We start from the raw sequence: 14,873 nt of genomic DNA on the forward strand, positions 1-14,873 counted from the left end.
CAAGAAATTAATTGAATTGACAGAGTTATTTATAATATCTTAAATTCATTTATTGCCTGAATACCTCTGACAGGAGTTTAATTAAAGACTAACCTACAGAGATTTTTTTACCTTGGTTTCAAACAGATTCTTAAGCTGCCTATGTCTATGACCAGCAGTACTGTGGTTAGCTAAAGAAGCTCATAAAACCAATGATCTGCAGGGAACAGGAAGCATCATCTTCCCCATCTGTGCTGGTTCATGCTTGTTTTCTGTAAAAGCCTCCCTGACTGGAATCCATCTTACCTGAGCTAGCAGGTCACTTAGCATGAACTTACAGACCAGGTTTCTCCCATGGTCTGTAGAAATAGGCACCTGCAAGCATTGGTCCCATTGGTTGTCTCAGATATATGCTGGGAAAGGAGGAAGAAGAAGCAGGCTTAATTTTCACAAATTAAAATGGAGCTTGTTTAAAACTTTCTAAATATAAGTGTAGTAGAACAGTGGTCTACAAAATTTCCAGAGACTGGCAGTACATTTTAAAGAATCATGTTTGCAGAAACACTTTCTAGTACAGCTAGACTTATTCTTGCCTTATTTTTAAAATTCTGCAAGATCAGTAGTTATACCAGATGACATTTATTCTGCCTTTTTCAACTTTGGACCCGTAACAAAATTCCAAAACAATTTTAGATCCCTTTGGAAATTCTACGTATGTAGAAAGTATATAATTCACACAATTCAACAACAAAAATAGTTGAAGAATTACTGTATTAAACAAATTAAACATCTTTGTCTTCTGTATTAAATCAAATGGAATGGTGCTGAGGATTCTTCTGGCAAACCAAAACCAGTGCATTTTGGTTGCAGATCTTCCCCACCCCCATAAGGCTATTAAATTTTTTAATACTAAAAATTTTGCATGAGCTCCAGTAGATGATCATACATTTTATTGATATCATATTGTTTATTTGCCACCTCACAGTTCAGGGTTCCTTCTTTTTCTTTTTTGAACAGAACTGACGTTCCAGTTCACCATCACTAAATAATGCAAAGAATTATTTGTCTTCCTTTAGCTTTTACACTGGAACATGAACTGCAGTACAGTGCACAAGATTTGGGGTGCAGTGTCATGCCTCACTCATACCAGAGAAGCATTACTAAAACTAATATTTGAGCACTAATAAGCAGGAGTTTGTTTTGCATTAAGCATCATCAACTGTCAAATGTTCAGAAAAAAAACTGTGCAGGACTTTATTAAAATAATTTTGCCTAACCAGCCAAACCCTGAGTTAAAACATCTTTACAATTATCTCTCAATTTTGTGATGAACACTAGAAGCTGTCACAGCCTTTCCCTGACATTCTAATTTGAGGTCATCAATCAACGCAGGCATATCACAGCAGCAATTTAATAGGCTTCATTTTCCAGGTGATCTCACTGTTCAAACTAAAAGTAAAATTCGCAGTTAAGGCATAATATGAAGAAGAATCCATACTTTAACTTTGATAGCTGCCACTTTCAGGATGACGTGGTAAAGTTACAGGTTTTCTTTCAATTTCATTTTAGAGAACTAAAAATACTTGATAACTTTAATTTAGAATATAGGACAATTTATGTATTTGCTATGCTTCCTTAGGTGCAAGGACCTTCCCAGTGTAAACTTCATTACTTGAATCATTTAGAGATAAATTAGTCTACACTACTGCAATGACATAAGACATGATGTCTGCAAGTGAAGTATAATTGATATCAGACAGATGACAGCCCTGAATGATCAGAATTGAAAGCAGGATGTTTCTTTAGAGATATTTAGAGACAAGTTGCCTCTTCAGTTTTTAACTGGAAATGTCTGGAATCAGGGTAATGGAATGATGCCAGGGCAATGGTCAACAACAAAAATTTTGAGAACTGCAAAACTGAAATGGGATGTCAGGTTTCATCAGGCCCTGTAGACCCCATGTGCTCTCATTTTTAGATCCTCTTTTTTTTTTTTTACTTTCCCTTAATATTTTTCATGGCTGTAAATTTTTCTGACATTATTAAATTCCTCTGGCATCTCAGTAGGGCAGAATAAATTTAAGCCTAATTTACAAATTCACACGGCTAAAATTGCTTCCCTGTTGTTTATAGACATTTAGATATGGCACTTTAAACTTCAGCAATCCCTGACCATAAGGGCTGAAAATCAGTGGAAGCTCTCCACCTTAAATTTTCATGCTCACAGGATGAGAAATAAAAATGAAATGCATAAACTTCAGGTTTTAAATGACAGATTCTCAGATGTGAGGCCCCATAGAACTGACTGTCCTGCAATCACACTGTGGAACAGACCTCTCTTGGACAGAGTTGGAGCTGTCCAAAACAGAGTCATGAAATAAGAATGATGAGTACCTGAGGTCACTGTGGACACCCTGTGCTACACACACATATTAATCTGGAACAGCATTTAGCCCAGAAGTGGGAATTAAATGAACCTGACATAAATAATAAGACCATTTGATTATCACTGTCACCTATAATGGATCATGTCAGCTACAGAACAGCTGGCAAGATGTACTGTGCTCTTGCTCATGTACTAATAAGCAGCTCTGCATGAGTGGCGCTTTACTGACATTGAGTGCTTGTACAAACCTTCACCCTTCGTGCTGCTGGTAAGGATGCCTGCCTGCTCTTATTGTTAGCCACTATTATTTGTATACTATTCAAGAGCCCATAGCAATAGAACAGAGCCCTGTCACAAATTAATGGGTCTCTACAAACTGGAAATGTCAACGTAAAAATGAATTTAAAGATGTTAATTTTTCAAGCAACATGAATGGTCTGACAGCACTTTATTACAGCAATGTTACTAACTCCTTCCTCCTCCCACGGTTTAAAAAGCTACTGCAATAAACATCAGCCGATTAGCTATATCCAGCGTTGCCTTTTTGTTTTCAATTTACACATAAAAAATTTAATTTACAGAATGGCTGAGAGCAGCCTGGCCTAATGGAAAGCATCCCTGCCCATGGCAGAGGGATTGAAGCTAGATGATCTTTAAGGTCTCCTCCTCAGGGGAGTTGTGAGTGCTGCTTATGTCAGTCACTTTCACATGGGTATATATTCAAGGTCTGCATAAACCCAGCTTGAGGTATAAGCAGCATTTCTATCTCTAAACTCTACAAAAATCATGGCTCATAGTAAAAACTAACAGCACTTTGGCAAGGCTAGCAAGCAATCAAAAGTATTACAAGCTGCTTCACAAAAACCAGACCTGAAAAGCAGCTCAAAATAATGCCTGATGTTTTTAGAGCATTAAAAGCATACATCATTATTAAAACCAAGCTATTTCTGATCATCCATAGCAAGGGTTCCCTAGATGTGGATATGCTTCTATTTGTTTCATGTTTCCTGTCTTACAAATAGCCCTCAGTTCTTTAGTCAAATTTCTAAGATGTTTAATAGCAAACATTTACTAAAACCTGGTCACTTCTCCTATGAGAAGTCACACAGTGTGATCCTTGAATTGCAAAATGACCTCATGATTCAATAGGTAAGACAAAGAATATTCCCCACCCCCATTTCATTTTGAACTTTTCATCAGACAGCAATGGATTTTTATCACAGCCAAGTCTTCTGAAGATATAGACGCTGTACTTCTCAGTTCACACTTTACCTTTGAGAGAGAATCCCACAGGGAGTAGTCCAGTTATTTAATGGCCAGATTGTCCCAGACTTACTTCTTGTCAAATATCACGAGCAGGGAAAGGGATTGTGGACAGTGATCTCACTTCCACCAGATGAAGGCTACTTTCAAAGTCTGTAAACAAATTTATCTATTGTCCAAAATCAAAGAGCAATTCTGTCCATTACAATGATCAAAAGCCTCTAGGGTTGTTATAGCTGTTACCACATCTGGTATTTCTCAGCAGTGAGAGACACTGGCAGTTCCCACTCACAGCCTCAGGATTGTCTTCATAGTAGTAAACAGGAGCACCTGCACCTGGTCCTTTTATCAGTGGCTATTTGTATACATTCAAAACTCTTCAAAATCTGCTTGCCAGGAACATTTAACCACTTCAGAGAGATAAAGGAGACCAACTCCATACTCTGAAAAGATGCAGTAATAGAATCTTCTGTTTTCTTTTTCAGTACACACATTTTCTTACTTGTAAACAGAACTAATTTTAACCTGGCAAAACTTTCTGTAAAAAATGACAAGCCTTCCTCACACTACCACCAAAGGTTCTGAATCTGCTGTAAAAAGAAAAAGTAATTATATTACATTAGAAAGTAGTTTGATTTCATGCAAAAAGGTTCTTGTGATTTTGAACAAGTCCCTGGGAACTTTGCATCATGTGTTAATCAAGATCAAACAAGACTGAGTGGACAGGTATATAACATATAATATTGAAGGGAGGGGAAAAGTACCAATTGGGGAAGCCATTCAGAAGTGTTAACATTAGCCCCTGCAGGTTAATGCCTCAATTGCTTTCTCTAGCCAGTGAAGAGATAGAGGCTTCTCAGAGAGTCATTCACAGCTAAAGATTTGTTTAGCTACACTGAATCTCTCTGGAGGACTTCAACTTGTTAACTTCAGAAGCAGCCTGCAGAGACTAGCCTCAAAAAGATCACACTTGCTTTTGTGAACACTCCCCAGTATTTATTTACCTTCCATCAGCAGCTGAAATTCACTACAGAGATGCACTGTTGGGTATACTGTATTGAACTCTGAACATTTTGCATTGCACATGGACTGAAGTTCACCCAGCTGGAGCTTAGCACTCCTGCTGGAATCACTGGAACAGGATCCATAGCACTGCTAGGATGACTGCAGGATTGTTTTCCAAGTGTCCCATTGAAGTGCTCTGTTTGAAGGCCACCAGGATGCTGCCATACAAAGGACTGCTGTGCCCCAGCACCTTCAGAACCCACTCACTGTGCAGCCGTGCTGGCACAGCTCCTTCTCTCACTCCAACTGCTCCTTGTATCACTGGAGCAGCAGTGGGAGCTGGGCTTTTGTGATCAAGCTAAACACAGAGAATGAGGATTCTCAACTTTTGAGAGCTATTGTCAACTATTTTTGATTCTCACATAGTAACAACAAGAAAGGAAGCTGGCCTTTTCATCTCAAACACATAATAAAGCTGGATTTTGTGACAAGAACACAGGAAAAAAACCATACTTCTGACAGAACTTATTATCAGGGCCTTTTTCTAACTTCTCCTGTTCTACTGTATTTCATCAGATCATTGTGCTTTCCTCCCTGAAACATGTCCATGATATCTTCAAATTTTATCAAAATAAAACTTCTACGCACTCGTATAAGCCAAAAGAACAGTTAGAGTTACTTGAAAGTTTTGGTGGGACCTTTCACAATTTATGCTTCTGCCAAATTTTTTCTCACAGACTATCTTTGTAGCATAAATCAGCCATCCTTTTATAAATGTAGAATACAGAAAAAAAGACTCTTCAAATTAACTTCAGCAAAGGTGCAACAAAGTGAATCATAAACATCAAAAAAATCTTTAATACCATTCAGAGCTAAAAACAACACAACTGCCAGGTAGAGTTGATTTCCAAAGTAAACCATAAAGTATGGACAGACAGCCCAGTACAAATCCAGGAGCACAGCATTTCCACAATCTTCTAACAACGGCCAAGCCCTAGAAACCTAAAATTTCCTATACAACCATGTCAAACATGACTTAACAAAATGAACTTGCAAAGGTCAAGTCAACTTGCAAAGATTGGTAAATATGTTTTAGCACTGAAATAGTCTCTTTACCGAACAGAAAAGCCACGGTCAGATTTTAGAGACCATATTGAGACAAAGGTGTGATGAACAGAGTACTAAAAATACCAGTTATTTTTCCAAATGACCAAATTCTTAGCGTGTTACATAAACTACCTGCAATGCAGTATGTCAAATACTTTATGCTCTGTTATAACCTAAGTAAAGTGTGAGAAATGTTAGCCACCACATGAAACAATTTTTACATAACCCTCAATTAAGTAAACATCAGAGCATCCTAGTTTCAAAATGCAGTTAACCATGATTCCTTTTCAAAAACACTGCGCCTTTAGACAGGAAAAAAAAAGATTCCTGTTTGTTATATTCCAATATGAGGAATATGCTTTCTCAAGCATTCAATCAACAGACTTGCAGCTAAAAATTACAAGCAATTAATTTTGCTCATACTAATTATATTGTGGCATTAGACTAACAAAAAACAAGGCACTCTGCCCTTTGGGGCAGTGTTCTGTAGAATTCTGCATAATAACTATATTTTGGCTCAAAATTAATCCCAAAGCCTGCTGAATAAGTAATGGGAACAGTTTTTAATTATTATCAAACTCTAAGAATAGGAGAGGAACAACGTTTGCACTTTCTCATTTATTGTTTATTAAAGTAAAGAAAAATACAGAATTTTACAGTTTAAGTTAGAAGCTGTTTATAGGCAGATATTGATTTCTGGAGAGTTTTTCTTTATTTCTTCAGCTTACGCCCATTCAGAAGGGCATTCTGTGCTTCTGCATTATCTGACACATTATCTGAACATCTTTCTAAAGCATGATGATTGCACAGGACAGTGACAGTTGTATTTGTGAGAATACCCATTTAACCAAGCACTGCAATACCCATTGTTCTTTCTGCTGAACTCAGTAGAACAGAAAAAAATGCAGTATGGTAAGACTTTGCCAAATACATTAAATCACAGCATAGACAACCAGTTCAAGAAAAGCAGCAATTTCTCTACTTAAAATACACAACTGATAGTGTACACATGGAAATTTCTAATCTGAACAAAAATATTTCAGTGAATTCTATCTCCTGCTTTCTATGTAACAGGCAGCAACAAAACCAAGACTTCTGGAAAGAACCAGCATTAGTTTACTGAAAAAGTAATGACATATTTGACCAGTCTACACATTCCCAAATTACACTTCAATCCTTCCCAGCTGATGGCACTTCATGTGAGGAGACTTGGTCTCTCAAATTCTCTGAAACTGAGTTTGATTTTACTTCACAGAATGTCAAAATGAAGTCTTAAAACACAGAAATCTCTGTATTCTCCTTTATCTCAAATACTTGCAGCAATTAAATCTTAGAATTACTTTGGAACATTTGGCAGCTGTTTACTTATTTGAGTAATAAAGTCCTGAAATTTCCCCTCTACTTCACATCAATACTTGAGCCAAGTGAAAGCTGTTCCCCTAAACATGGAAATAACTTTAGGGAAAAAATACAGGAAAAACTCTGACTTTTAGCACATAGTAGGAATAATTTCTTTGTAGCAACGTCATAACACAGTTTTCCCTTTCATGAAGTAGGCTCAACAATATCCAGTATTTTAAGTATCTTTATAGTATTGATGGTGGCTGCGTTAACTCTTGTGGTGTCAGTAACACCTGAAGAGAAGTCTTTCTTACAGCAACATAACATGCAATCAACCTGTTCTACTAGTCAGGGAAGAATCAGTGGCACGAGTTATTGTATTTTAAGAGGAAAATGAACCCTTATCTCTGTTTCCAAAGAAAAAATCAAATCCTGGGAAGCCATTTCTGCTTGCTTCAAAAAAGTCCAATTCATCAGTTGCATTTTGGAGTTCCAAAATAAATAGACTTCTGCTGCACAGCGATGTCACCTATTCCCCAGCTTTCAGGAGATGTTATGAGCTCCCAACACGATCTCTGGGAATGAGCCGTAGATCCGAACCATGCTTTAGAAACACATTTCCTAAACAAAGAAAGAAAACAGGATGTATTACTAACTAAGAATATACAATGTTCCCTCAATAAACACATTTAAAGGCTAACAGTGTTAAGTCAGTGTTTAACAGCTTCATAGTAATTCCTCTGACATACCAGAAATAAAGTTTTCACACTTCCACATCATTTTACCTTGCCTCTCTTTTTCCAAAGACCTCTTTATTTGAAATGAATATGCTAGGCCATGCGAAGTGCAGCCTTTCAAACTCTGCAGTTCCACACTTGAATGCCTCATTTTGCTTATAAGCCATAATAATTCCAAGAACAGAAAATGAAGTTTTACTTTTCCACAATTATTTTTTTCTCTTGAGGTCATTCATACATTCATTCATTTTTAGTTCTCTCCTTGATTCAGTACTTATTAACTTCTAACTTCAGAACCGCAATTGTATTTTTCTTTTAGAAAGGTTCTCCAAATGTCCAATGATAAGTTAGTCACATTTTAGCTGATTTCAGTCTCATTTAGTTGAAAGGGATAAAAATCCCTTTCAACTTCTTATTTACTCCTGTATTGCCTTAATTATCATAGTCTTTTCAAGAAGACATAATAAAAATTAGAAGTTTCTAATATTTAGATGTGTTGATTTTTTTAATGTATTCAGGTTGCTATTTTTTTATTAAATGTAACATATGAAAATTAAACCACATCACTAAGTGATGTATTTACTTAATAATATATGGAAAATTACTTTTTTACTTCATACTACTACTGCACAGAATCAACTATATTTGATTCCTTATTCAACCTTGAATTAACTTCTAAAACAGCGTAATTCTATTTCTCTCTTGAGCATCCCATTCCAGAGATGTAGAGTGCTCTCACAAATAAGATTAAGATACTTGACATCCATTTAAATGGTCTGTGTATTAGAACAAAGCTACCCTTTTTTGAACTTCAGCAAGTGGATCAGGATGAAAATCATTGTATATATTCAACATAATGACCCTCAGAAAATCAATTCAAAATAACATGTTATCAGAAGACTTCCTGATCTTACAGACCTGCCAAGACCTGGTACTGAAGAGATCTATAAAACCCACTGAATGCAAACTTGTCTCACCAGCAAAAGAGAGAACTGCCTACTAACCTTACTATTCTAGATTGGAAACATCCTTTTGTAATGGCCATCATAAAATTCTGAACAGGCCTCAGCTGCACCTCATGGAGACAGTAGCTCACCTCACCTTGGTCTGTTTTCATCATTAATATTACACTGGTTTTATTAAAGTTATAGCATACTACTCCTTGAACTAGCAAGGATTTAAAATTGAAATCAATACAGAGATTAAGTGCTAAGCCTAGCTCTTTCAGTTTTCATTTCCCCTGCTCCATGAAATCATGTAAGGAAAATGAAAGTCATACTTGAGTGCTTTTTCCAGAAAGGAAGGGAAATTGTGCAACAGTACAAAACCTCTGAAATCCCCAGGGATTACTAAAATTTTATTCCCATGTATCTTATTTTGGAAGTTTTTGAAGACTAAAGTAACAACAAAACCGGTAGGAACTCTGATATATGAAAAGCAAATAGAAAGAAGGGAAAAGAAGTAGATTTTGAGATACCAATTAATGAGGCTGAACAGAAGATTAAACCTAAATTATGCATGTTTACTTGTAAACTGAGGAGGAATTTTGGTCTGAGCACTAGGTTTGGTGTAGGCTGTATTCTTGTTTCATTCGGGTTGATTTTGGAGGTTTGTTTTCTTGTAGATTGGTTCATTTTGTTCCAATTGAGGGTAAAATCACACAGCATTGCCAGAACACCTATGCTAAAAAAACCATAATCCATGTGCCTAATTTTACATCTGCAGAATAAGGCAGTGATGACAACATTTTGCATCCAGATGCTTTTAATTTACCTGTTTCTTGATCATGTGCTGCTGTCTTTTACTACAGTGTATTTCCTCAATATATAAGAGCTTAGGAGAGGTAAAGCAAATTAACTGGAGATGGGAATTCAATATGCACAGCTGCAAGTACATTGAACTACTGTATGGATGCCTTCACTCAGCAGTCAAGTAGTTCTAAATACACTTACTTTAAAGGATTAAGCTACAACTAATTTAAGCTACATAATACAAAATGAAAGCATACTGCTGAGGAAGAGAAACAGCCTAAGTATACCTTAAGCAATTTTACCATTTTGCCTAAGTATTCATCAAGTGGTCATGTGAAAATGTGGCTTTACGTGTGGACGATGATCTAGTAACTAAAGTAAATTATTAGATTTATCATCTGTTTTTAATGCATTTGGTCATGGGAATCATGATACGGACAGCATCAGCTGAGAAATCTGCCTGAGGCAGTACACCTGTGAAATCATAATCCAGGTCTACTGAGGCAGGACAGAAGTCTCTGGTGGAGCAGAAAGCCAAACATTTATTTGATCTTCATTTTCAAATATTGTTGATGCAATCACAGACCTCAGAAACAGGTCTCTACACTTAAATGGTTTCTTTTATAACTCAAAAAAATTCCCCAAACTAATGTCAAGCAGCTGCTCTTACCATCAGATACTGTTCTGTGCTCTGCAAGGATTCACTTTATACTCTCCAGTTTACACAGCAAGGTATGCTGATAATACTGGTTTTATTTTTCCTGTGGTACCTTCAGTAATGACTGGCAGTCAAAGGGCATAAATGAGACGGATGGATGGATGCATGGATTTCATGCAAAAAACAGAAGTGCAGCATGTCTCCATCAACCATTCATCATGTTTGCAAGTAGGAGTAAAATTATTCAGTTTTCACTGGATGACTGGATTCCATAAGCAGCAAAGCCATTTTTACTAGTACTTAGTAGGTAAGAAATGTTCACAACTTTCTATCAAGATACTCTGTTCCACTCTCTTCGCAAATGGTTTAAGATTAGAGTACTGTCATTATTCCCCAATTAGTTTAAAAGTATAGCTTTCCAAGAACAAGTCCACACAATCTGCCTTTGGACAGCAGACCATTATTGGTACAATTCAACCTCTGTACTCTGTTTCCATGTATTTCAGGAGGTGATGGGAAAGGGCCTTACACATTCCTGTGACAGAGATAAACTCTTCTCTCATAGCCAGCCCTGACATCTGAAATCAGGGATTTCTGACATGGAAGCCCTTGCTGAGAACAAGAGCTATATCAGCAAGAATCAAAAAATGTTTGATTTGAAAGAGACCTTTATGACCACCTAGCTCCAATCCAACTCTTCTGAAAACGCACTCCCCAAAGCCCCTGGAGTTTCTGTTCTAAAATTCTTACTTTTTTTAACATATCTCATGAGAAGTGTTGCTAGAACAGCAAGTACTACTGAATTAGATAGAGCAGGGGGGAAATATAGCTGTAACTTATTACTGCAGTAGCATGTAATACTGTATTGCTTTTAGACTGCACCTTAAATACAAAGCTCTGAAGATCAGAAGCTCACCACTTTTTCACAGAACTAAATAAACACTGAACACAAAACCCACTGTTTTTTGGATTTAACCTTTGACACACTACAATAACTGTAGTTTTCAACTACTGGGTAATGCTCCTCTCATTTAAGACGACAAAACCTAAAATGTTTTTTTAGGTTTTGTCCTGAGAGAAAAATAACAAGTTTTAAATACTGGGATTCATACACAGTAACTTACCTGCTGTCTGTGCAGGATTTATTCCTATACCATCTAGGAAGAAGGAAAAAAAGAGAAAAAAGAAGATGTAACAGACATATTACAATTTATACATTAAACTTGCAGCTCAAAAAACATACCAGCAAGATACAACTATTACATCAGGTCATCATGCAGCTATTTCCTATAGCCAAAAACATGGGAACTGACAGGAAAGCTTCAGCATAGAGAAGTCCAAGCTATATATTTGGACAAAACTGAATTAGTGATTTAGTATTTTCACCCCATGCATAAGAAATTTAAATAATGCTGCAATATTATTAAATTCAATTTGCAGTAAGTAGAGTTTGTGAAACATGAGACAGTATTGATTTTATCAATAAACTTTCATGGAAATCTCAATTAAAAAACTATTAAAAATATATATAAACTATATTCTTACCGTTTGTTATAATGGCACTTGTTGCTGCAGGAACTTTGAACTAAAGGAAGTAAGAGTAGGACAGCATAAGAGACATAGTTAAAGCAGAAAATATATGGGTAATATTAAATTTATAATTTTAGCTGGATCACATACAAAAAAATTAGAAAAGTGGCCCTTGAGATTTATAGATATAAGTAACTTTAATGGAAATGGATGACTATTTTAGTAGTAATTCCACAAATGTAATGCAAATTCTTTTTCTAACTATTGTGCAAACATACACCTGAGACATGTACCAGGCAGCTCTAAAATATGAAGGAAAAAACCCAATAGATACCACACACTATAAATGAGTTTTTTTCTAATTAGGACAAGTCTGGTTATGAGTTGGCAAATTCAAGGTTTTTGCGAGATGTCTCATTAGAAACTTGCTAAGGCCAAATAGCCAGAACTTAAAGACTTCTCTGCCCTGAGAGTTTTAATCACAGAGAAGAAAATGCATTTCCCCTGAAGAACAACTAATAACTTTGCCCAAATTTCGGTGTTTCCCATATATGTATAACTTAAAGTACTGTGAAACTGGTTCTTGAATCACAACCCACTACATAAGTTAATGTTAAGCTATGCAGTTCAAGGAATGAAAAAACATTCATATAAGACAAAAGTTATCTGTCATTCTTTTCAATGCCAGTTCACAAAGTGCTTCATTCCTGGGGAAGAGATTAACAATATTTTTTTGCTCTTTGCTAACAAAGCCCTTCATTCTGGTCTCAAAGAGATGCAAAAATCTTCTGTGCTGATCCAGAACAGCCTGAGGTCAAACTCCCATAGATACTCAAAATACTCACACCAATTGAACGAATGGCATCCTAAATGTGAATATTTAAGTCAGTAATGATTCTCTAAATCCATTACTCAGATGACCCTATCACTAGCTAACATTAAGTTCCAGGAGCAGGTGAAGTTAACAGGTTTAATGGCAACCCCCACCACTGAAACTGAGAAATGGCACCTCCCTTCAACATCTACAACTACTCAGTCACACTCATTTCTGGTACCTCATACTTGCTTGTTAAACTTTCAGTCTAGGTCTCTATGTATGGGTTGTGCTGGCACAGCTGTATTAATATAGAATGGAAATAACTAGGGAAAACATAGTAAAAACCCCCAATTAAATCATCAAATATCTTTAACAGCAAGCAATATTCTGTATAATGTTCTCTCCAAGTAAATTTACAACAAAACCTCCCCTCACAAGCTAATAATTTCTGTCACATTGTGGTGCAACAGTAACAATATAAGGAGACTCAAGATGCAGAGTCTCTAATCCTTCCTAACTATTTCATTACAACTGCAATGCTCAAACAAAAGAAATTTTCAATAACCCCAAACTTCCCAAGTTTTCCTAAAAAGACAGAGGGATAATTGCAAGAACAGACTCTCAGCTGATTTTCTGCCAGTGAGATGAAGAGACTCATCATGCTTCTGAGCACTCCATTTTACTGTTTACATCCAGTGAATGTCTCTCAATCTTTGCATGCTTAATCTGAAAAAACATGACACATCTCTTCAAACACGTTATGTGGGCAATTTAAACACCTAATGATATAGGAGTCCATGTGAAAGATCAACACACAGAAACTCACAAACACACTATCCACATTTTCCCTTAAGTCAGTTTTCTGATTCTGTCCTATATGGCTGATCTCAATACCTTCCACGATTAAAAACTCTGCCAAAGCCAGAGATTACTAGAACTGAATGTGGAAAGAGTTTATTGATAATTCTGAAGAACTTTTCAGATATTCCATATAATAAATTTCAGAATTAAGTATTGAATAGCAGTACCTTTTAATTATTTTCTTAAATTTTTAAATCAATACGATAAAATAGTTAATTACAAAACCAGAAATCACCTCAATGCCATCTGCTGATGCATAAATTGAGCAAGGATCACTAAGTTTAGGATTCTGCAACTTCTGCCAGGCCCCCACTGTGACCAGTAAAGCTTGTTGACCATCTGTGACCAACAGCAGTTCCTTGAGCTGAATTAACCACTGCATTTTTATAATTAAAAAAGCTTTAGTTTTCAAGAACATGCAAAATGTTAAAACCTAACATCATCACTCTCTACTTACTTCTTCTGCAGCAAACTTGAGGACAGCTGTGAAAGGTGTGCTCTCAGGCACGCTTAACCTGAAATCACAACACAAGTAAATGCATGGCTGCCAAAACAAACCCAAAAGCAACTTTATCTGCTGTTAAACTAATGACTGAAACTCCACTTTTAGCAATGGAAATGCTTTTGCCAAAGCTATGCAAGTACTATTCAAGGGGAGAACAGGTCCCTGGGGGGTGTGAGGTGCTTCAAGAGAAACATTTTTAGCAGAGAACAGGAACACCTCTAAGTGTCAGCAGACGTGGCAACTCTCAGGAGGTGTGGGATTAAGCTCCACAGCAATATCCTCTCCAGGAGGAGAGAACTCTGCCTCAAGCTGTGGCAGGGATGGTTCAGGCGGAACATCAGGAGAAATTTTTTCACTGAAAGGGCTGTCAGGGTGGAGTCACAGTCCCCGGAGGTGTTCAAGAGAGGCCTGGAGGCGGTCCGCAGTGCCACGGTCTGGCTGACAAAGCAGTGATCGGGCAAAGGCTGGGTTCAACGATTTCAGAGGTCTTTTCCAACCTGAATGACTCTGGGACTCTGGGGAAGAGGCACACGGCAGTGGGGCAAAGCGGGAAAGCCCCGAGAGCAGGGCTAACCACGGACATCGGCCGTCACTCCACACAGGGGGAGGGAGACAAGCGCCGTTCCCGGGGGCGGAATGCCCCACCGGGATGCCCCTTTAGAGGCCACCCGCGACGTGCCCCGTTTTCACTTCCCACCGCCCCTCGCAGCGCCGGCACTCACACTTTGTAAGGCAACCGGGGGTCTGAGGTGAGCGTCACTTTAAAGGTGACCTTGGACCTGTGGAGAGAGCAGAAGGTGAGGGCAGGGTGAGAAAGCGCGGGGGCTGCGGGACCCCCGGGCTGTCTGTCGGTCCGTCCCTCCGTCCCTCCCTCCCTCACTCACATGGTGCTGCCGGGGCCGCCGCCGCTCCCACGACACGTCCGCGCCCCCC

General features: G+C 37.6%; 1 protein-coding gene across 1 annotated transcript; it reads right to left on the bottom strand.

Moving 5' to 3' along the window:
• Positions 1-6,340: 6,340 nt before the first annotated feature.
• Positions 6,341-14,867, bottom strand: UFM1 (ubiquitin fold modifier 1). Its single transcript, XM_031056821.1, has 6 exons — positions 14,825-14,867; positions 14,663-14,719; positions 13,893-13,950; positions 11,773-11,812; positions 11,352-11,384; positions 6,341-7,702 (listed from the first exon to the last, which is right to left on the bottom strand). Coding segments are annotated over exons 1-6 (258 nt in total). The 5' UTR covers positions 14,827-14,867; the 3' UTR covers positions 6,341-7,634.
• Positions 14,868-14,873: the final 6 nt, after the last annotated feature.

Source organism: Geospiza fortis, unplaced genomic scaffold (genome assembly GCF_000277835.1).
Source record: "Geospiza fortis unplaced genomic scaffold, GeoFor_1.0 scaffold194, whole genome shotgun sequence".
In the NCBI taxonomy this organism is placed as follows: domain Eukaryota; kingdom Metazoa; phylum Chordata; class Aves; order Passeriformes; family Thraupidae; genus Geospiza; species Geospiza fortis.

Coding starts and splice junctions, on each gene's coding strand:
- UFM1 (XM_031056821.1), bottom strand. Junction 11,385..11,772: donor AAGTGCCATTATAACAAACG/GTAAGAATATAG, acceptor CCTTCTTCCTAG/ATGGTATAGGAATAAATCCT. Junction 7,703..11,351: donor AAATCCTGCACAGACAGCAG/GTAAGTTACTGT, acceptor TTCTTTGTTTAG/GAAATGTGTTTCTAAAGCAT.